General features: G+C 35.6%; 1 protein-coding gene across 1 annotated transcript; it reads right to left on the bottom strand.

The window, feature by feature from the left end:
- Nucleotides 1-684: 684 nt before the first annotated feature.
- Nucleotides 685-24,308, bottom strand: traf1 (TNF receptor-associated factor 1). Its single transcript, XM_056464435.1, has 10 exons — nucleotides 23,679-24,308; nucleotides 23,364-23,448; nucleotides 22,662-22,760; nucleotides 17,126-17,287; nucleotides 15,398-15,457; nucleotides 15,222-15,290; nucleotides 12,747-13,169; nucleotides 9,469-9,646; nucleotides 4,754-4,902; nucleotides 685-1,165 (listed from the first exon to the last, which is right to left on the bottom strand). The coding sequence occupies exons 1-10, from the start codon at nucleotides 23,891-23,893 to the stop codon at nucleotides 947-949; spliced, it is 1,659 nt and encodes a 552-aa protein (XP_056320410.1). The 5' UTR covers nucleotides 23,894-24,308; the 3' UTR covers nucleotides 685-946.
- Between the last annotated feature and the right edge of the window lie 301 nt (nucleotides 24,309-24,609).

Genomic DNA, 24,609 nt, shown 5'->3' with positions numbered 1-24,609 from the left:
TTTTTTTACTTGTTTATTTAATTTTTTGCCTTTTTTGTGTTTTACTCGCTTTCTGGAACTGTTCTTTGCCAGACTTAAACTTTATCATCATGGTCAACACCTCTCTGCATCTCAAGTCTGCCGACATACGCAGCGAGCCACTAGACAAACAGGTAACAGCGGAAGAGCTGTCCACACAGAGGTAAACGGTCAGCAGAGGCCGTCGGCAGCATCATACCACCCCTTAGCGTTCGTTTTAAAGACAAAATACAGTCATACATAGCTCTGGCTACATAATTTGCACTCTCCAGAAATGTATACCAGGGTACATTTTCACAATGAGCCTGTGTTGATTCTATAGATATGGTTTAGAAATCTGTGCATAATTTACATTAAACAATTATTCAAGAAGAAAAATGGCAGTTGTAAGCATTTGAATCTATATTATTAATATTGTTACAATATAGTGCTTGTTTTTATTCCAGTTCTGATTATAAAGTGTTACTTTTTTGTTATTTTTGAGTGGATGAGATTTAAATCAGCCTTTATAAAAATTGTCAGCTGACGATTAAAACAATTTCAATCCTCAGCCAATAATATTAATGGTTAGAAATGCAAACCATTATGATTAATCTGAAATCTCAAAACAGCTCAGACAATTAGGAAATACAAAGACAGTCAACACATTTTATTTATTATCACATTACAATATAAAAATATAGCATGTTTATTTAAATTTCAGAGGCATTCATAATAAATAAAATAATAAAAATCCCAAAATAACGAGAAAGAATCCACGTTTAAAAGATTACGGCGTCAATCTAAAAATATTATATTCATGCTCCGAAAGATGAAATTCCTCAACTTTTCCTCAATATTTGGCGGTTTGTTCCTCTAGTCCTCCTCAGATCCATAGGTTTTTTCTGCTCTTTTACAGTTTGTGTCCCGTCCTCCTTACCTGGGTGCTTTAGGAAGAGGTGTCCACCACGCACTTGATGTAGATGGTGTCGTCTTTGCAGTAAGCGTGTTTTGGCGACCTCAGTTTCTTTAGAGGGAAGAACAGGGGGCAGCCGCTGGCCACATTCATATCTGTGATGGGCTGGTGGAAAGACATGGAGGACAGGTCGGGACGGAAAGCATCAATGACGTGCTCCCTCTGGTTCTGATCTAGGAGGAAGAACGTTACCTGACAGGTACGTGAGAGAGATGTTAGTGAAGGTCATGGAAAAACACCCTGCACTGAAAAAAAATTACACTTTAGGCCAACTTAACAAAATTACTGCAATTTGTTTCAGCTACTATTTTGTTTTTTCTCTCAAAGTATAATTTAACTTTGGTTCAACTTATAAAATTTCATCTAAATCAAAAATATTTTTTGTGATGAAGAAAAAAAAATTACATTCACACAAAGTAAAAATATTGTGTAATATACACTACCTGACAAAAGTCTTGTCACCTATCCAAGTTTAAGGAACAACAAATAATTACTTGACTTCTAGTTGATCATTTGGTATCAGAAGTGGCTTATATGAAAGACAAATTTCATTATTTTTTAATAATTTTTAATAAATTAATTAGGACAGTAATAACCTACTAACAGTCATCTGGAATAACAAAGAAAGTGTTCTCGCAGGACTCCCAGAGTTCATCAAGATTCTTTGGATTCATCTTCACTGCCTCCTCCATCTTACCCCAGAAATGCTCAATAATGTTATATCTGGTGACTGGGCTGGCCAAGTCTGGAGCACCTTGACCTTCTTTGCTTGCAGGAACTTTGATGTGGAGGCTGAAGTATGAGGAGTGCCTGCTGAAAAATGTGCCCACTCCTGTGGTTTATAATGTAATGGGCAGCACAAATGTCTTGATACCTCAGGCTGTTGATGTTGACATCCACTCTGCAGATCTCTCGCATGACCCATACTGAATGCAACCCCAAACCATGATTTTTCTTTCACCAAACTTGACTCATTTTTGTGAGAATCTTGGGTCCATGCGGGTTCCAATAGGTCTTCTGCAGGATTTGTGATGATTGGGATGCAGTTCAACAGATGATTCATCTGAAAAATTTACCTTCTGACAAATGAAATGAAATGATCACGTAAAAGTCAAGTTAACATTTGTTACTCTTACAACTGGGATCGATGACAAGACTTTTGTCAGGTAGTGTAGAGACACTAAATATATTTTCTACTTTGGTCTTTTTTAACCTTAGATCAAAGTATAATCTAGCTTTGGACCAATCTAAAACAAATTACTGTAATTTGTTACAGCTAAATGTATAAATTATCCTCAAAGTAGAGTTTTGACTTGGTTGAAAATGAAAAATGTCATTTAATATTAATCAAAATATTTATTCTGGCCAAGAAAAAAAATAAATTGACTCAAAGGTAAAATACAGTTTTTATAGTGATGAATTAATTAAATTACTTTGGTTCGACTTAAAATCAAAATCCATGTAAAATTGTAATTTGGAATAAACTATAATAAACACATATAATGTTGGTCTATAAGCTATTGCTGGTTATTTAATTTTCAATAATGAAAATCACAAATCTATTTTTTGTGAATATTTTATTCTGGATGTTTACAATATTATATCTGTTCATATGCAATAGTTTAGTCAGTACCGAAGCCAAATCTGGAGCTTGTCTGACAAAATAATTTACGATAATGGTCCAAATGTTAGTACATGCAAATTTCTATGTTAGGAAGAAATATAGATTTTTTTTTTTAAAGAGGGAAAAACTCAAGAGAAGCAAAAATATATACAATTTAGTAGAAATTTTGCAGTTTTTTTTTTTTTTTTTTGCAATATTTCACTTGAATTTAAATGTATTATGTTTCTATTTCTAAAGATGTGTGGTAACTAAAATGTTATTTTAATAAATATACCTGTTTAATAAATCTGTTTTGGTTAAATGCACCAAAATATATGACCAATATTCACTGAGAAATGGATAAAAATATATTTATTTTCCAAATGAGGTGTACTTATAAAAAAAATAATATAAATAATATAAAACAAAATATAATAATGACATTTTAATAAATACCTAAAATATATAAATTAATAAAACTGCCATAAAGATATTTAGTTTTTCTTTCAGACTTTTATAGTTAAAGTAATTTAGTTTACCCCCTTGTACCCTTTTAAACACTAAATGGTAATGTCAATGCAATTTCTTCCTTTTTCATTCCTACATCCTTCAACAGCAAAAACATAAAAGTCATCTACAACATTTCCCACTCAAAAAGCTAAAATCTGTTTTCAAGCTTTGACTTTTTGTGTCAAAGACACTTCTTTCAAAGTACATAGAGTAAAAATAAAGTGTCTGTGATGCATGTCCTTATATTAGGTGTACTAAAAACACAAGACGAGGCAGTAATGCCCTTCAGTGCTCCCTTCAGAGTGCTCAATTCAAGTGTTCAGCCCTTTTGAGAAGAACATAATGATGCTCATTTTATAATCATAATCACTGCAAGACAGCAGCAGACTGATCAACATGTAAACCGCATCTTAATCAATGAGTTTGGCCTGATACTTATGCAAAGTATTTCTTCCAGCATTGTTTATTTATATATTATTATCTACTATTAATATTTGTACAACAGTTCTGTCTGGTTCTCGAACCTGATTAGCTGATAGCCGTGCAATTTTCTGCAACATCAGAACTTGTACAGCCTCTTCATCCTTGTGTATTACTCCGCCCACATAGTAGTGACAGCAGATCAATAGACTCAATACAGTTTGACAAATATTGCAGCTGTTGGACAACATAATGGACTTTTGAAGCTTTTTTAGGCGAGATCATCTGTTCTCGTCTAAATCCACCAGAGGCCGCTGTGTGCACTTTTTCACATCTCAAATTTCTTGCAATTGCCATTCGCGCCCGCTGTTCTCGCCTTACTCTATCAGAGGCTGCTGTTGACCGACTGACTGACCCACCCTCCTTCTTACCTTAACCCAACCAACAATTTTAAAAAGCAATCCAGAAAAAGAAAGCCCTCACCTGATGTTTTACCACATTTTCAGAAATTACTGCATTCTCACACTGTTATTTACTTGTTTGTTTTATTTTTTGGCTTCTGTTTTTGTCTAACTCGCTTACTGGAATCATTCTTCGCCAGACTCTAACTCCTTCATCGTGGTCAACTCCTCTTTGCGTGTCAAGTCCGCTGGCATACATGGCGAGCCACTGGACAAACTAGTAATAACAGTGGGAAAGCTGTCCACACGGACTTAAGTGGTCAGCTGGTGAAAAGTAGTGTTCATTTTAAAGATGAAATGCAGCCATATGTACTTCTGGCTACGTAATTCGCGATCTCCAGAAATGTATATTGGGCTACGTTTTCAGAATGAGCCTATGTTTGTTTTTAGTGCTAAGTTTAGTTTTTATTAAGTTTTTCGTCTGCTTTTTATATTTATTTTTCTGGCTTCCCCCAGTCAACAAATCAAAACTTTTATAATATTTAAAACACTGCTATTTGATGTAAAAGAGATCTGTTTTTCTTTTGTGACAAAAACAAAGCTAAATTGCCAGCTATTGCAAGTAATGCAAGCCTTGTTTAGAATGGGAAGAATTTTCTCAAAGTTACAGTATAATTTTATAGTCCATCAATGCTTTATGCTTTCAGAACTGTAATTTGATTCCTCATGATGTGACTCCTTAAACGTGTATTTGAACTGAGCATGTGCACGTCAACACAGATGTGCATGAAAAGACTGACTGATTGATTGATTCATTGACCGACAGCTTGATTACAGCGTTTTTACCTTGTGTTTGAATGGCCATGAGAGAATGGGGTCATATTCTCCTTTCATTATAACAAAGAAAAGAGAGATGTGTGATCCCTTTCCAGCTCCGTCTCCGTTCAAATAGAGCCGCAAACACACTTTAAATCCATACCTGGCGGTGTAGAAAGCTGAAAAACACAATGCATTGTCATTTTTATGTGAAGCGTGATGGGCTTTAGTTAAAACTCCTAAAAATAGCAGCAGATAACCAGAGAGCTTCTTTTATCCTCCCTAAAAAAAATCAAACGTCTGGCTTCGTTTTGCTGACTGTTGCTTTGGAGGAACAGTTATTCTGATATCCTTTTCTATAATGATGGAAAGAAAACAATTCAATGAAATTACCTTTAGCTTTTCTTTTTAGTTTTTGCTCTCTGTTGTTTCCCTCCTGGGCAAACAACCCTATTTCAGTCTATATAACTGCTCCACATTTGCTTTCCCCCCATGCTTTCCTTTTCACTGGTACCAACTCAATTTTTAGCACCGGTCTTATGAATGTGCATCGATTCTACCTCAATATACGATAACAACTAACATTCATTCAACACAGCTCTCCCGATGAGTCTTCATGAAAGTATTCAGTTCTGCCAAAACTGTTTTTGCTATGGCACGAAAGCAAAGGGAGACTTTTATTGTCAATAACACATTGATTATGTCAACTGAAACTGCAAATGGAGCATGCTTAGGTTAAAAAAATGCCCAGGGGAAGATTTTTCTGAATCGCAATAATAGATTTAGTTTTGGAGAGTCATGCACAGATCATATGGACTGCCCCTGGTCATTATTTAGTAAATGTAAAAGAACAGCTTGACATGCAGCACAACTGATGGTTCTTTTTATTGAACAAAAAAAAAAAAAAACATGTGCATTCTGACTCATAAATAAATGACTCATATGAATGAGTTCTTGTTGAATGAATTTTTAACTCGAGATTGATAGAAAGGAATAAAAGAAGGATAGAGTGCAAACATAATATAGATTGAAAGATAGAATGATGAAACAATAGAAGGAATTCTAGAACAAAATAGATGTTTCTTATGAATAAGTTTTTTAAAGAATCGTTAACTTGAGATTGATAGACAGGTAGGACAAAAGAAGCATAGATTACAAATATAATATACACTCACTGGTCACTTTATTAGGTACACCTGTCCAACTGCACGTTAACACAAATTTCTAATCAGCCAATCACATGGCAGCAACTCAACGCATTTAGGCATGTAGACATGGTCAAGATGATCTACTGCAGTTCAAATCAACCATCAGAATGGGGAAGAAAGGTGATTTAAGTGACTTTGAATGTGGCATGGTTATAGGTGCCAGACAGGCTGGTCTGAGTATTTCAGAAACTGCTAATCTACTGGGATTTTCACGCACAACCATTTCTATGGTTTACAGAGAATGGTCCGAAAAGAGAAAGTATAGCGTAAGCTGCAATGCTGTCGGTGCAGATGCCTTGTTAAAGCCAGAGGTCAGAGGAGAAAGGCCAGACTGGTTTGAGCTGAAAAAAGACAACAGTAACTGAAATAACCACTCATTACAATCGAGGTATACAGAAGAGCATCTCTGAAAGCACAACACGTCCAACCTTGAGGCAGACAGCAGCAGAAGACCACACTGAGTGCCACTCCTGACAGCTAAGAACAGGAAACTGAGGCTACAATTCGCACAGGCTCACCAAAATTGGAAAATAGAAAATTGTAAGCAAGCCTTACACTGTAAGCTGCTCAGCTAGTGTTTACATTTTTTACTTTTTGCTAAATAAAACCTAAATGAAAAAATAAATATGAAAGAACTAGGTTATGTGATGTAACCACATGGGTCATTATGTTCAGGGCTAGATTTATGAATAGTACCTTGTTATTCACAAGTGTAATGACTATGATAAGTACATACTGTAGTATATTACTGTAAAAAAAAGACCAATGACAAGTCATGAAAAAAATGTTTTAACAATAAAGGTGCGGTAGATAGGATTGAAATAAAAAAAAAAAAAAGATTTGGGGTGTTTTTTTTTTTTTTCGCCTGAGCCCTCCTCCTGAGATATCACGCACATGCAGGTTGACAAATTGACGATACTAACAAATTGTAAGCAAGCCTTACACTGTAAGCTGCTCAGCTAGTGTTTACATTTTTTACTTTTTGCTAAATAAAACCCCATCATGTGGATTTATATAACTTTGAATCTGCGTCTCATTTCGGAGGCTGCTGCACTCATACAGTTTTGACCATGTTTGCATACATTGAGGCAGCCTTCAAGACTAAAATGAAAAATGTTGCCTGGTCTGATGAGTCTCGATTTCTGCTGCAACATTTGGATGGTAGGGTCAGTATTTGGCACCAACAACATGAAAGCATGGATCCATCCAGCCTTGTATCAACGATGTAGGCTTGGGGTGGTGTAATGGTGTGGGGGATATTTTCTTGGCACACTTTGGGCCCATTAGTTTCAACTGAGCATCGTGTCAACCCCACAGCCTACCTAAGTATTGTTATTGACCATGTCCATCCCTTTATGACCACAGTGTACCCATCTTCTGATGGCTGTAAAATGCGCCATGTCATAAAGCGTGAATCATCTCAGACTGGTTTTTTTGAACATCACAATAAGTTTACTGTATTCAAATGGCCTCCACAGTCTCCAAAAAATCAATCCAATAGAGCACATTTGGGATGTGGTGGAATGGGAGATTCGCATCATGGACGTGCAGCCAACAAAATTGCAGCAACTGCGTGATGCTATCATGTCAATAAGGACCAAAATCTCTAAGAAATATTTCCAGTACCTTGTTAAATCTATGCCACAAAGGATTAAGGCAGTTCTGCAAGCAAAATCGGGTCCAACCCGGTACTAGTAAGGTGTACCTAATAAAGTGGCCAGTGAGTGTAGATTCAATGATAGAATTATGGAACAATAGAAGGAATGATAAAATAACAATAAGGACTCTAATGAATCAGTTCTTTTTGAATGAATCGCTTACTTGAGATTGGTAGACAGGAACAACAAAAGAAGTATAGATTACAAACATGATATAGATTGGATGATAGAATGATGGAACAAAAGAAGGAATGATAGAATAATACATTGACATTTACACACTCACCAGCCACTTAAGTAAACACATTTGACTGCTTGTTCATGCAAATATCTAATTAAAAAGTCACATGACAGCACCTAAAGATATTTAGTGATGTAGACAACATGCTGATTTACTGGGATTTTCACACACAGAGTTAACAGAGAATGGTCAAATAAAAAATAAATAAATATCCAGAGCTAGACTGGTTTGGGCTCATAGAAAAAGAAGGTTGCATCTTATTTTACGGTATGTGTACTTAATGTGTACATAAGGTGTACTTTCCTATGAAAGAACTAGGTTATGTGATGTAACCACATGGGTCATTATGTTCAGGGGTAGATTTATGGATAGTACCTTGTTATTCACCAGTGTAATGACTATAATAAGTACATACTGTAGTATATTACTGTAAAAAAGACCAATGACAAGTCATGACAAAATATGTTTTAACGTTAAAGGTGCGGTACCGTAGGATTAAAATAAAAATAAAAAAAGATTTGGGGTGTTTTTCTCACTTGAGCCCTCCTCCTGAGACATGACGCACATGCAGGTTGACAAATTGACAATACTAACAAATTGTAAGCAAGCCTTACACTGTAAGCAGATCAGCTAGTGTTTACATTTTTAACTTTTTGCTAAATAAAACCCCATCATGTGGATTTTTATAACTTTGAATCTGCGTCTCATTTCAGAGGCTGCTATACTCATACAGTTTTGACCATGTTTGCATACATTGAGGCAGCCTTCAAGACTAAAATGAAATACACTGTATTAAGGCAACCCAGGTTGGTGAAATATAATTGGTTAAAGCTCAACAGGAGTTGGACCAAAACAATCTGCACTTCACATTTTCTAACATTTTATGGTATTTTTATGATTTAGAAAAAATACAGCACCTTATAGTTATAACTTATAAAGCAAAGTTAATTGTGCTTCTAACTTAAAGTTATATATGCTAAATTAAGTCAGTTCAATGTGATTTAGGTTAAAATTACTTAGCTTAAGATTCATTTGACAAGGAAGGAAGGAAGGAAGGAAGGAAGGAAGGAAGGAAGGAAGGAAGGAAGGAAGGAAGGAAGGAAGGAAGGAAAGAAAGATGGATGGATGGATGGGTTGGGTAGGTAGGTAGGTAGGTAGATGGATGGATGGATGGATGGATGGATGGATGGATGGGTGGGTGGGTGGATGGGTGGATGGAAGGATGGATGGGTTGGGTAGGTAGGTGGATGGATGGATGGATGGATGGATACTGTGAATGGTATGTTGGATGGATGGATGGATGGATACTGTGAATGGTTTGTTGCATGGATGGATGGATGGATGGATGGATGGATGGATGGATGGATGGATGGATGGATAGATGGATGGATAGATACTGTGAATGGTTTGTTGGATGGATGGATGGATGGATGGATGGATGGATGGATGGATGGATGGATGGATGGATAGATAGAATTTAAAAAAAGATTGCAATAATAAGTATTGTGCTCCAGCACAGATATAAAAGACAGTCATCTCGGTCTGGAATGGCATGAGGGTGAGCAAATGATGACAGAGTGTTTATTTTTGGATGAGCTCTGCCTTCAAGTGTAGAACTGAAGATGTGTGCTTTGGTACCTGGTGAGTACTGACTGATCTTTTGGCTGTTGGCAGCCTCTCTCTGTTTCTGGCTGACATCACACACCCGCCAGTAAAAGGTGCCATCATACGAGATGTCCTGCTGGGCGCTGATAGACTGCTGCAAAGAACTGATGAGAATGTCTTTCCTGACCAGCCTCTGCTGCAGCTCCGCTACCTACAACGTGAAAACCATTATCATGGATGAATCACCCAAAGGTACAGATTGGCTCACTGGAAAAGTGCAATATTAATGCATCATAATGGAACTTCAGAGCTGGTTAAGGTCGGTAGCTTTATGTGAGATGCTTGGAAATATAGAAAAGGAGCGAGAAGGCTGCATCCTATTAGACACATCTGGGTTTTTTCTCTCTCTCTCTCAACGGCACCTGGTGAATTGTCACACAAATCTATTTTCTACCACCCATTCCCTTCACATCCTTACTTCAACTTATCTCTTCATTTTCAGCATTTCAGAAGTGTCATCTCGACTGCCGTATGTTAAATAACTCCTCCAGGTCGAGCGTCAGAATGCAGCTGTAATCATTTTATATCACCTCCCAGTGTTAAGAAGACCACAGGGATAAATGCATTATCATTCCAGACCCGCGAATACCTTTGTTAGTTTTTTGCAAGTTTATTTTATTCAAAACATGATTCATGCAACCCTGGTGGCATAGAAATAAAAAAAGACATCACAGGGAAATAAATGTTTTCCACAGATTCCTATATTGCTTTTCAGCTCTTTTGTAACAAAAACACATTCATTAGCTCCAAACATATTGCGGATTCTCAGCGTGAGATCAATGCCTAGTTAACTGCAGGACACATCAAAGTAGTGAAATCTGCTGTTGCTATTTACGCACTGTGGAAATCAAGTGCTTTGATTTTGGGATGGAAATGACGTGATATCAGGTTTGTGCGCTGATCAGAACTGAAATGAATACCTTTTGAAATCAGCCAGCAGGACGCTGAATTGCAATTAGATTTTTAATTTAGATGGAATTCAAATGAAATATGCTGTAAGGGTATTTTTAATAATAAAGATAAATGACAGAAACTAACTTTAAAGGGATAGTTCACCCCAAACATTCCCTTGTTCTTGACTTTCTTCTGTTAGACACTAGACTAAATAAAATTAAAGAAAGCTGAATAACCATTTACTTCAATAGTATTTGTTTTCCTTGTATTTGTATTTGGTTTGTATCTTTCTTCAAAATATCTTATTTGTTGTTCAGCAGAATAAAGAAACCCATGAAAGTTTGGAACCACTTGAGTTTTAGTAAATAGTGAGTACATTATTATTTTTGGTGAACTATGGACACACAGTGGAAATCAACTGTTTTGATTTTGATGAAAACGGGATAGATATGACATGATATCAGGTTTGTGTGCTGATCAGAACTGAAATGAATACCTTTTGAAATCAGCCAGCAGGACGCTGAATTGCATTTAGATTTTTAATTTAGATGGAATTCAAATAAAAATGAATTTCATATAACTGCTATAAGGGTAGTTTTTAATAATAAAACATGTTGAAAACATATTGTTATTCCTCTCTATACCCTTGAGTATTGATATTTTTTCAACTATAGAAGTCAATGGCGAGCATTTACAGTTTGGTTAACAACATTAGGTGATCAACAGAAGAAAGAAGCTCAAACTGGTTTGGAAAGTAAATTAATGGTGAAAAAAATGGTACATTTTTATTTTTAGATAAACCTCCCCTTTAAGCCCAGTTTATACAAGGAACAATAACTAAATAGGCCTTAAGTGTCATCCCAGAGGAGCACCTTGGTGTCAAAACAACATTAAAATGGCATCAAGAAGCAGCGTGAAGTCAAAAAGCACGACCAAAATGCTAATCGATTTTATGTCAAAACCTTGACATCCATTTGACATCCTAGGGCTGCACGATATTGTTAAAATCTGACATCTGATATTTTGTTTTGCTGTGATATATATTGTGAAATGAATATAATTGAATAGCTCTATTTGAAAAGGATGGAGAGCAAGTATTTTTCTATGAAGTGCATTTGCATAAAATACAATAAATTGCAAGCAGGGGCAACGTAGTGGCGCAGTTGGTAGTGCTGTCGCCTCACAGCAAGAAGGTCTCTGGTTCGAGCCTTTGCTGGGTCAGTTGGCGTTTCTCTGTGGAGTTTGCATGTTCCCCTGCGCTCGCGTGGGTTTCCTCCGGGTGCTCCGGTTTCCCCTACAGTCCAAAGACATGCGGTACAGGTGAATTGGGAAGGCTAAACTGTCCGTAGTTTATAAGTATGAGTAAGTGTGTATGGATGTTTCCCAGAGATGGGTTGCGGCTGGAAGTGCATCCGCTGCGTAAATCATGTGCTGGATAAGTTGGCGGTTCATTCCGCTGTGGCGACCTCAGATTATAAAAAGGGACTAAGCCGACAGGAAAATGAATGAATGAATGAAATTACAAGCATTTGACAGAGCAAAATTAAAAATTAATTAGAGTCTAAGAGTATTTGAATACAATAATGTACGATCAAACGTAAAATAACATTGTCATCATTGTATAAATCATTTTAAACAATGTTATAAAAATAATATCTTTGCATGTTCTCCCTGTGTTCGTGTGGATTTCCTCCGGGTGCTCCAGTTTCCCCCACAAGTCCAAAGACTATAACAAAAACATGCTCTATAGGTGAGTAAGCTAAATTCTCCATAGTGTATGTGTGTGAATAAGAGTGTATGGGTGTTTCCCAGTGATGGGTTGCAGCTGGAAAGGCATCCGCTACATAAAACATATGCTGGATAAGTTGGCGGTTCAGTCCGCTGTGGCGACCCCTGATTAATAAAGGGACTAAGCCGAAAAGAATATAAATGAATGTAATCCTGTGATGTGACTATTGTGGATACACACATTGCGATATCAATGCTCAAATTATATATTGTTCAGCCCTAATCCACAAAGCGATGTCCTTTTGACTACAAAAATAATGACAAAATGAGTGTTACAAGAAGAGTTTATCTGAAAATTTACTCTATTACTATATATATAAGAATCTGAAAGTGTATCTGTATTTATCTGAAAGCTTCAATTACACATTACAAAGTGGATTTTGTACACCTACAATACACAACCTTAATGTCAAAATGACGATTACAGGTCTGTCTGATTTTGGATGTTTTTTTAAAATGCCAATGCTAGATGTCAACTTGATGTCGTTTTTACATAAAGGTAGTTAATTGACATCAAATCGATTTGCATTTTTATGCTGTTTTCAAGGTGGGATCAATCCGAAACTTACTGTAGCTTCCAAATGCTGAATGATCTGCTGGCTGCTGTAATGGTCTCTCTCCATCGCCACCACACTGATCTGCGTCTTCTCCACCTCTCGGTTCAGAGCGGAGATGATGTTCTCTATGACCTGCACTCTCTGCTGCAGGGCGTCCAGCTGCTGGCCGGCGGCAAGCTCAGCCTGATCATCATGGAGGCTGAAGGCCTTGTCACTCACTCCCGGATCTCCTCCATCCGCCTCTATGTCATCATCAGCCTGAGGAGCGAGCGAAGAGCCATTTGGTCCAGGCTCAAGGAAAATAGGGCTGTCCTGGTAGATTCGCTCTGCTGCGGAGTTCATTGTTCGCTGAAGAGCCCTGGTCACGTCCAGGAGAAGCTGAAGGTGACCCGCATAACTGCAAGACTCATGTTCTTTTACTTTGTCTGGGTTGCCCTGAATTAAAATAATGCATATATTGTAAAAGTTAAAGGGAATAGAACATAAAGTCAAGGTGAGGTCAGTTTTGGTTTATTTTAAAGATGTTTTTTGTACTATTATTGTGTGTTTGATTTTTCTTTTTTACACTATAGACTATAGATTTTTTGTCTTTTAACATCAAAATCGAAAGCAGGATAAAGCAGTCTCATAGAAGTGGGCTTATCAGCGTGCTGCTACATTGAAAACGTATGATTCCATTTAGGTCTTCTGATTGGTTCTCGGGACATAGCAGCTTTTGCTGTCAAAGCCAAGTGGCGTTCAGAGGCTTTTGTACACAAATTGTTATTTCTGAATGCGCTGACGCTGTGATTTAGATGATTAGAAGCAAATCTATTTGTTGATGGTGTACTACGTGCCTAAAGCATTCACTCAATGTCATTATCTCATTTTGGCGGAAGTGGCGTTAACTTCTTTTGCATCTGATCTTTTCACACATATACATACATATATATATATATATATATATATATATATATATATATATATATATATATATATATATACACACATTTATATATATATATATATATATATATATATATATATATATATATATATATATATATATATATATATATATATATATAGATAGATATACACATATACATATATATATATATATATATATATATATATATATATATATATATATATATATATATATATATATATATATATACACATATACATATATATATATATATATATATATATATATATATATATATATATATATATATATATATATATATATATATATATACACATATACATATATATATACACATACATATATATATATACACATACATATATATATATATATACACATACATATATATATATACACATACATATATATATATACACATACATATATATATATATACACATACATATATATATATATATATATATATATATATATATATATATATATATATATATATATATATATATATATACACATACATATATATATATACACATACATATATATATATACACATACATATATATATATACACATACATATATATATATATATATATATATATATATATATATATATATATATATATATATATATACACATACATATATATATATATATATATATATATATATATATTTTTTTTTTTTTTTACTGCTGAAAAAAATGTAATAATCCTCTTAAATCCTCACTTCTTGCAAAAGTTAATTCTTAAATAAAAGCTGTGATTATTATTTTTGTAATTTAAACTAATTGTAATTGTATTTGTAAGCACTGTTCACAAAAATAAGCATGATGTTCTTGCTGTTACTAATAAACTATTGTAAAAATCCCTTTTCCCCTTTTTCTGTGGCTCTTCACGTTTCTAAACCCCCTGATCTGATCTGATATATACAGTTGAAGTCAGAATTAGTAGACCCCCTGAATTATTAGGCACCTTATTTTTTCCCCCAATTTCTGTTTAACGGAGAGAAGATTTTTTTCAACACATTTCTAAACATAATAGTTTTAATAACTCATTTTTAATAACTGATTTATTTTATCTTTGTCATGATGACAGTAAACAATATATTCCTAGATATTTTTCAAAACACTTCTATAAAGCTTAAAGTGACTTTTAAAGGCTAACTAGGTTAATTAGGTTAACTAGGCAGGTTAGGGTAATTAGGCAAGTTTTTGTATAATGATAGTTTGTTCTGTAGACTATCGAAAAAAATACATAGCTTAAAGGGGCTAATAATATTGACCTTAAAATGGTTCATAAAAATTAAAAACTGCTTTTATTCTAGCCGAAATAAAACAAATAAGACTTTCTCTAGAAGAAAAAATATTATCAGGCATACTGGGAAAATTTTCTTGCTCTGTTAAATCATTTGGAAAATAAAAAAAGATTATACTATATAATATACACAGGCATAATAATGGTCCAAATTACCTACTATATATAGAACTTTGTTCCACAAAATGATATACAGAACATCATGAATAATAGTAGCATTATCAACAAAACCAACCTTAAAAGGACAACCAATGTCTGAGAAAATGCATGGTTCTTTCTTTTTTGAGTTAGCCGGGTGATTATTCTATAAAGGAAACAAAGAAACATACTGCACTTCAGAATTATTCTTGTTTTTGCATCCATTTTAAGGATATAACATTCATAGATCCACCGAATCCAGCTGTTCCGTACCTTTTGCTTTTTATCCGCCTTTGCTGTCTTCTTATCACCAGAACTGGGACATACATGCTTCTGTGAAGAAATTAGCAAATGTCACCTTCACTAACCACAGTGATAAAAGTTTTGCACAAATAATTCTCTGACAAACTTTCCATTACATCTTATTAAGACTTTTTATCTTAATTTGAGGCAAGAAACACATTGCGTTTGAAGATATTTTGACTAATGTGTTGCATTTGAAGCTTGATGTGTGAATTCTCTGGATTTCTGTTTCTTTCCTCCTTTTTCTTCCTCTAATCCATATCCCGGAGTGCCGGTCCCAATGGGTGAAATGGAAAATAAAGTAATATGGGACAGCAATAAACACTGGAGACTCCATCTGTGGCTTTAAACCAACTATGGGGCTTGAAGCAAGGGCACGGTGACCCAAAACCACTCCAGAAACAAGGAAAGAGCCAGAATCTGTATGTTGCACTGTGGGCCTATTTACACAATATCATCCATGCATCAACCATACAAACATTATGTGCATATGATTTGCACAAATATATACACAGTGTGTTCACAGTATTTTTAGACATATATTATCAAACTGAATAAAGCATTTTCTAAGTCTGCTTTTTCTTGTTTTCCTGTAATGCCCAATATAAATTAATATGAGATGCAAATATGTGATAAATATGCTCAAGCATGTGATAGTCTAGTTTTTAAAGTATATTTGGGTGCATTTTTTTTGTTTTATGCATAAATCTATTGAAATGTGGTGGGGATTATGCTTTAAAGATAAAATAGCAGCACAGAACTATTTGGCTTAATTACTATTGTCTTAATTATTAAAAAACAATGTTTTAATTATGTCTTACTTATTCAGGTTCTATAATTTCTGCATTATAAGGAAATGTGGAGGAAATTGCTAAATCCAGTCATAAAAACAGAATTATCTCCATAAAACTGAATGTCACTGAATGTTGGACTACGTTTTAAATAGAAATACATACATTATGTATCATAATATTAGTTAATTACTATTAATTACTAAGGAATATTGGACAAAATAAATAAATAAAACAGATTTCATAGGGGTGACACAATGGTTCAGTGGTTAGCACCGTTGCCTCACAGTAAGAAGGTTGCTGCTTCGAGTACCAGCTGGGTTAGTTGGCATTTCTGTGTGGAGTTTGCATGTTCTCCTCATGTTCGCGTGGGTTTCCTCCGGGTGCCCTGGTTTCCCCCAAAGTCCAAAGACATGCACTATGCACTAAGTGTATGTGTGTGTATGAGTGTGTATGGATGTTTCGCAGTACTGGGTTGCGGCTGGAAGGGCATCCACTGTGTAAAACATATGCTGAATTAGTTGGCGGTTCATTCCGCTGTGGCGACCCCTGATCAATAAAGGGACTAAGCTGAAAGAATATGAAGGGACCTTTTTGGTGGGCTGTCTATAAAAGAAGATATTTAGAAAAATATACCAAACACTTGCTGGACTTCCTGTGCATAAAAATAACCATGGATATCAAAGAGACCAGTTACTTGCTTAATTACTCAAATTCTTCAAAATATCTTATTTTTAAAAGACAAAAGAAATCCACACCATTTTGAAACAACTTGAGGGTAAATAAATGATGATGTCTATCCCATCAATGTCTTCCTCAATCTGCTTCTCAAATGTATTTGACCTTATTACAGTATAAACTGATTTATATATGCAGCGTATACAGTAAAGTCCTTTTCTATCAATACCTGGAGTTCTCTGGGAGTCAGAACACTAGTACATGAGGGACAGGTGGTCTTGTTGTTGGGACAGCCGCTCTCCAGATGTGTGGCCAGTGTCTTCCTTTGGACCATTATGCCACAGCCAATGTTACAAGGGATCAGGGCATATTCACACTGACTCTGGTGATCCTGTTGAGTGAGAAATTAAGCAAATTTTATTACTCATGTAAAATGTAGTATGAAAATTCGGTGATTATTTCTCGTCACCATTAAACCTGTGTGTGTATACTGGATTTGCTGGTTTACTAGGTCACAAATTTGTACAATGGCATGTTTAAGTGGTTTATACATGGACTGTGTCCTCGTAATTAAAAGTCATACTTAATGTGATCTTTTCACATTAAAAATGTGCCACATGTGAGTCTCCTGTGAGGTTTGGGGTTATGGATAGAGTTAGGGTAAGGTGATATAATATGTGGATTTAGAGTATAAACTGCATTATGCCAATAGAGAGTCCTCATAAACCACATGCCCAATGTTTCCTTCCTTCCTCACTCACTCCCAGGGCCATTTATATCAAAGTTGATATTTAGCCGCACCATGTTTCGTAACATCTCATTTTTACGAGGTGGGCCGCTCAACCCTCACCTGGAGGACCAGGACTTACACACATAGACTACAAACAATTTAGCTTACCCAATTTACCTATATTGCATGTCTTTGGACTTTGAAACCACGCGAACGCGGGGATAACATGCAGAGGCCACACAGAAATGCTAACTGTCCCAGCCAGGACTCGAAACAGTGACCTTCTTGCTATGAGGCGACAGCGCTACCCACTGCGCCACCATGCCACCCCTTAAGAATGTTTCCTACAGGATAAAATTCTTTACGTCTATGGGAAGTCACATAAAGGTAGCTGTACATGTGTGTGTAAAAGAATCTTTATTTCCAAGTATCTTTATACAGCTGAAAATAAAAATCCTTTACATTTGTGATAGTAAATTTCACAATTGCAAAGTTACGGCAAGTAACGTAATCAATTAAACGTGACATTTTTTAAGACTAAAATAATATTTTTGGTTGGATTACTTTATTTATTTTGGATTGTGCAAGCAAAATTCTCCTACGTGAGTGATTATGACGTCTCTCGATGGTGACTGCGGTTAGACTCATGGCAGGTACTATTTGGTAGTCGGTCATTTATTTCACAACTGCAAAACGTCGTCTGGGAAATGGTTTGAATTTCCAGTTAATAAAAAACTGTTAGTGTTCCATTTAGGATGAAACTAAATTCATATACTATGCTTTTGAGTTTGTAAGTGTATACGTGTATAGTATAGTGTGTCATGTAGCATGCAGTGGTTGTGTTTGAAAGACTTATAATATCGTGCACAGTTTATTTTTATGTATTGGTAATAGTGTTTTTTGCTTGTTTTAGAGCTTCGTGGTCAATAAACTATATGGAAAAAGCTTGAAAATTCTTCAAAGCATCTCAGTTTATTTTCAACTACAAAATATTGACATTATTCATTTGAAATAAAGGACGAGTTATCATTTTATCATCAGAAAGATAACTTTTCTTTTGACTTTCCATTTTAGTACGAAACTATTATAACAACAATTTTTGTTGTTTTAGTTATATTTCATAATGTTATTCCGTGTTATATACTTAATGTTACTTTCTTAGTATACTTCAATCTCTATAAAATCAAAACGAAAGTTTTTTTTTTTTTTATATTTAAGATGATTTTGCTAGATTTATATATGCTAAAATGCTCCAAAACAATGACAAAATTCCAGTTTTAAAGCAAGCATTTAAAACATAAGCTGTGTCTCATTTCAGAGGCCACACAGGCCGAACCGAGCATTTTGAAATGAGATGATCTAACCTACATATCACATCACCTAGCAACCATAACAGCTGCCATTAATAAGTGGTAATTAAAATGACTTTTTTTCAAAGTTATTTTAAAACTTATTTTAAGTAATCTGAATGCAAATCAAGGTTTAAAAAATCTGGAAATGTATTTCCCTTGATCCATGCATGTACACATAAAAATTTACCTATCTATAAGGATCCACCGGTTGTGTCCTTCATTACCTGGGAATGAAGGACGCATTTTAAGGCTGCGTTTGAAAGAGTCGTGGAATTTTTTGGAAATAAGACAGGCTTCGTCGCACCGCGATGACGCAGCGCCCTTCGAATGCATCCTTTGGTGGATGCAGTCTCTGAAATGAGACACAGCTATAGTCTTTCACTTCCACCAATATCGATCACCGTATCAGCACTTCAGCTTCTCATCAAATTTTCTATCCAATCAAATGCTCTCTAGAATATGATGTGCCCCGCCCTCTCCACTATAAATAGCCACTAGAGCTGGAGCTATAAGCTGCCACTTGTTCACACGATTTCTATTAGTAAAAGTGCACTATATATAGCAATATAAAAAAATACAGCCACGTAAACGTGATTTCCATCATGGTAAATAGTCTAGTTTTCAACACGTTATTGTCATAAAAAAACACAGCAGCATGCAAACACAGTCTCCTCCAGTCCAGAGACACATTAACATCTTCAGAAGCAGACCACTAAACATATCAGACCCATTTGAAATGGACACTGAATGCTATTTTAAGCTCTCTGGAGAAGATTAGGAGGTGAAACTATTAGACACATTAGACTGTCATAAGCTGATAAATGTGGCTTTACCTATAAAAAAAAATCCTAATTTAAAAAAAGGGAGGAGACACTCTTTATATCCCGCCCTTTACTCTATTTTCAGTATAAATTATACAAAAACACTGTACAATGCTGCCTGTTTCAAAGCATTGCAATGAAGCTTTAAATAACCTCTAAAACTTAGCAAAATACCGCATGTGTTATTTTGCTTTTGATCATACATTTTCCACTGAAAAACAAAGTACAACCTACATGTTTCAATTCAAATAGGGAGCTTGTGAACAAAATGATATTCTCAAAAGGCTTTCAGACTCTCTTGAACACAGAAAAAACCCACAAAAGATTTCCATTAGGCAAGCATGAGGGTCAAAGTCATAGAACATTTATCTCAATGCAACACTGACCTCTAAAAATTGTACATTAGGCTTTTTAAGCCTCAAGTATGAGTTTGTTATTGCTCTATATGGCCGAGGACTGATTCACCGCACTTGGACAACATCTGCACAACAGCTTTATGATTAATGTCCTAATGGCTGGTTCATTACAAGGAATGACCACAAACTACCATGTTAGGATTCCAGTAAAACAGTGTGTTGCTTTTGTAACCGAAAATGACAGTCTGCCAAGAAATGCAGCTATTGTTTCTATGATTTAACAAAGTGATAATAGAAAAGCCACAGCTGGTAATCTAATCGATACAAGCTCCATAATCCACACTGATTTTGAGTCAGTCAAGTTTAAGATGTTACAGTGTCCCCAATAAATCTGCTGGTTTTATATGAATGTGTAACAGCCTGGTCTTACATAATGCATTAGCTTACTTTCTAATCTAAACCGCACAGCAAAGTGCTAGACTTTATCTGATGTGCATAATCTTAACATAAGGAGCTAAAAGAATCTAAAAATGACTCTCATGCTAAAAATACATTGATTCATTATTTTTTGTGTGTCTCCTGACTGCATTTATTAGGTCAGAAATGCAATAAAACTGTTTCTATGTGAATATACTTTATATAATTTAATATAATTTATATCCTGTGATGGCAAAGCTGAAACGTCAGCATGATTACCACAATCTTGTTCACATGATTCATCAGAAATCATTCTGATATGTTGATTTGCTTTGTAAGGATAATTGTTTTCTGTTGTTCAATCACTAGTAATGATTCTTATCGATGTAGATCATTTTTGAGGAAACTGAACACTTTACACTGTTACACTTTACTTTTCAGGATGCTTAAATGAACAAAAGTTTCATAATAACAGCATGTATTTAAACATTTTTAAATTACTTAAGGTTTTTAAATTATTATTTTATAACATATGAGTTATAATGAGAGATTATAACATTTCCATAACATATTTCCACAAAATCACGATGCAAAATTGAAGCAATGTTTTTAACATTTAAAAGTTCAGGACACCCTGGAGTACTTTTTTTGAGGTTTTAACAGATTTGTGTGTGTTGAGCATCAGTTTAGACAACGTTAGCACCTGTCAGCTTTAATTGTGTTGATAATTTTGAGCTTTTGTCAGCTAATTTCATCTTCTGGGTTTAAAATAATTTTCAGGGCAGGATCAAAATTGGTGACGTAGCGCGAATCTGCAAGTGGAGTGATGACATGTCGGTTTCTCATTATTATTCATAGCAGAGTTTTCTTATACTATGAGAAGACTCTGCTTCTTAATTATTCATGAGAGCACGTGCTTTCCAAAAGCAAGGCAGACCTGCTAAGCTATGAGGCCCAATGACTGGGTGAGAACGCGTCACGGGTCGTATGTGTTTGTTTCCATGATCCACAGGGCATGTTTTTTCCCTGCAATTCTGTCAGGGCCGAGAGAGCAAAGCAGTTTTTTTCAGCAAGCATTTTTGTCGGGAGAGCTATACGAAAATTGGAGAATGGCGGACTTTGTCTTTTATCAATTGAGGTTGAGTTCATTACCATTTAGAAACATTGCCTATATTTGTGCTGCTGTGTTCACCATATGTTCAAAATCCTCCAGATTACCGGCATCACTAATGGTTGAAATAGATAAGAAAGAGACCTGCTGTTCTGCTATCCATTGTGCCTGCATTCAGACCAGTGTATTGAGGAGGAGAGAAGTCCTCCTCATTTAGTGTTTATATAAACATTATTATCTTTATCATGATATAACAAATTGTGGTTACGTGTATATGAAATTATGAATAACAAATGTAGCAGGGCATTAAATTACTTACTGTTTATTTCTTGATATTTTTACTTTGTAAACTATAAAATCATGGGTCTCCTCATGGTTTGTCTCATTTTGTGAGTCAACTGACAGTTGTTCACTCCCCTCGTTCTCCCCTGCTCTGTCGGCCACGCCGACTACTCCCTATGCGCTCCTCGCCCATTATGAAGCATTTGTTGAAAAAATTCTGAGCTAGACTTGAACCGAAAGAGGGGGATTCAACTCTTTAACATTTATTCTAATCAGAAATGTTTCTTTTGCATCAAATCAGTGTTTAGAAAGGAGTGTGACACTGAAGACTTGAGCAATAATGCTGAAACATCAGTTTTAAATCACAGCAATAAATTACACTTTAAATATACTCACACAGAAAAGAGCTAAATTAAATGTAAATAACATTTTATAATATTACCAATTTCATCATATTTCTGGTCAAATAAATGCAGCTGTGTTAAGCAAAAGAGACTACTTCCAAAAACATAAAAAGAAAAACAATTTTTCTTTTGATCTGTATAAATGTAAACCTCATGGACTGACTAACCACTTGGTCATTTATTAAACAATATTTACATTTATTTGACCAACGTCATCAGTTATTTTGAATAAGCCTATCTGTATTTTTACTTTAAACATTAGCATCACAGTGAGTGTAAAAAAAAAAAGTACCTCAAAATTTTTCAGGGTGCTTCTCCAAGGGCAGCCTTGGTTAGCACAGTGAACGTTCAGATCCAAAATTTCCTTATTGATAGCCACATCATTGAAGAACTACAGTTTGAACGAGAAGAGAAATTGTCATAACTTTCCAAACATGAGTCACGATTCTTCCACTTACTAAAGCAGACCTTTAGATATAAAGCAGACAGACAGACAGACAGATAGATAGATAGATAGATAGATAGATAGATAGATAGATAGATAGATAGATAGATAGATAGATAGATAGATAGATAGATAGATAGATAGATAGATAGATAGATAGATGGACGGACGGACGGACAGACATGGATGGATGGATGGATGGATGGATGAGTGGACGGACGGACGGACGGACGGACGGACGGACGGACAGACAGACAGACAGACAGACAGACAGACAGACAGACAGATAGATAGATAGATAGATAGATAGATAGAAGGATGGATGGATGGATGGATGGATGGATGGATGGATGGATGGATGGATATAGATGGACGGATGGATGGATGGATGGATGGATATAGATGGACAGACGGACGGACGGACGGACGGACGGACGGACGGACAGACAGACAGACAGACAGACAGACAGACAGACAGATAGATAGATAGATAGATAGATAGATAGATAGATAGATAGATAGAAAAAAAGTATAATAATATAAGCTTACTTGGTTAGGAGTCAGTATGCTAGTTTCACTCTCAACATTAGAATCCTCTCCTTTACATTTTGTGCACACTAGGTCCTTGTTGTTTCTGAAATAGAAGCATTGTTTAATAACGCCTACATTTGAGATATTCAAATCCATTATCCATAGCTTACCCTTCTCCAAACTAACAAGCAATGTGTGTTATCTTGTACGTACTCCTTCCGACTGTTATTATAAGTCACAATGATTGTCATTACTGTCAAAGAGTGGCTGTCAGGCATGTGTCGTGTGTCGTCATAAAAGTGAGCTGTGTGTTTGGCTTGAATATTCTCTTACCTGACCAGCCAGTTGACGCAGGCGAGGCAGTATCGGTGACCGCACACCGTTTGACGCGCTTTATTCAAAACATTATTGCAGTTACTACACAAGTACTTCTCTTTCGGCACCTCATCGCAGATGCTCTGAGGGAAACCTGACGGGTACTCGTTCTCATCCGGTGTGGACGAAACACCGTTTAACGACGGGTCTGAAGCAGCTGAACCAGAAGCCATTATAGGGATTAAGATAAAGAGTCTGTACCAGCAGCACGTTATGATGACATGTTGATATGCTTTTGACTTTTTGGTGATATACCCACGGTCGAAAAACACCACGGGTTTCCCCCTCAAACACCCGGAAACGCTTTTTCCGTGTGTTTTTCAACCACGTTGTGTCTGATCGGGCTGATAATATTTTGAAAAGAGCTAAACGAATAAGAATAGAAAGATAAGTTAGTGTGTGGAGTTATAAGTGGCAGTAGAAGAAACGCACTTCCACACAGGATAAATTGGGCTAAGTGTGGCCGTGTCTTGAAATCTAGAGAGCATACTAGGAGGAAAACAAAACGAGAAGTATGAGAAGTACTCACTATCTCGACTCCGCCTACTCTGAAGTGTTCACGATACAATCCGGGTTCACTTCAAAAGCAGATTAGTCAACTGTTTTCATATAAACATTAGGGGCAACATTTGCAAAACTGCTTCCTATTTAAGCGTCACTGGACTTTAAAGAAATAGTGAAATGTAAACTAATATGTGAAATAACCTAAAATGTGAAAATAGGCTACTTTGTCTAAATTTAGGTAGATTGTTTCACAAAGCTAGAAATATTCATTCAGAAATCAGACAGAATCTAATCTTGTTCTAACTGTGTGAACTAAAACATATTTGCATGACTATGTTTAGAAATGCAGTCAAGTGCTGTCTAGGTAAGGTCACTATTGTTGAAA

The sequence above is a fragment of the Danio aesculapii genome, chromosome 8 (assembly GCF_903798145.1).
Source record: "Danio aesculapii chromosome 8, fDanAes4.1, whole genome shotgun sequence".
Classification (NCBI taxonomy): Eukaryota; Metazoa; Chordata; class Actinopteri; order Cypriniformes; family Danionidae; genus Danio; species Danio aesculapii.
This window is presented reverse-complemented; position numbering and strand designations above follow the sequence as displayed.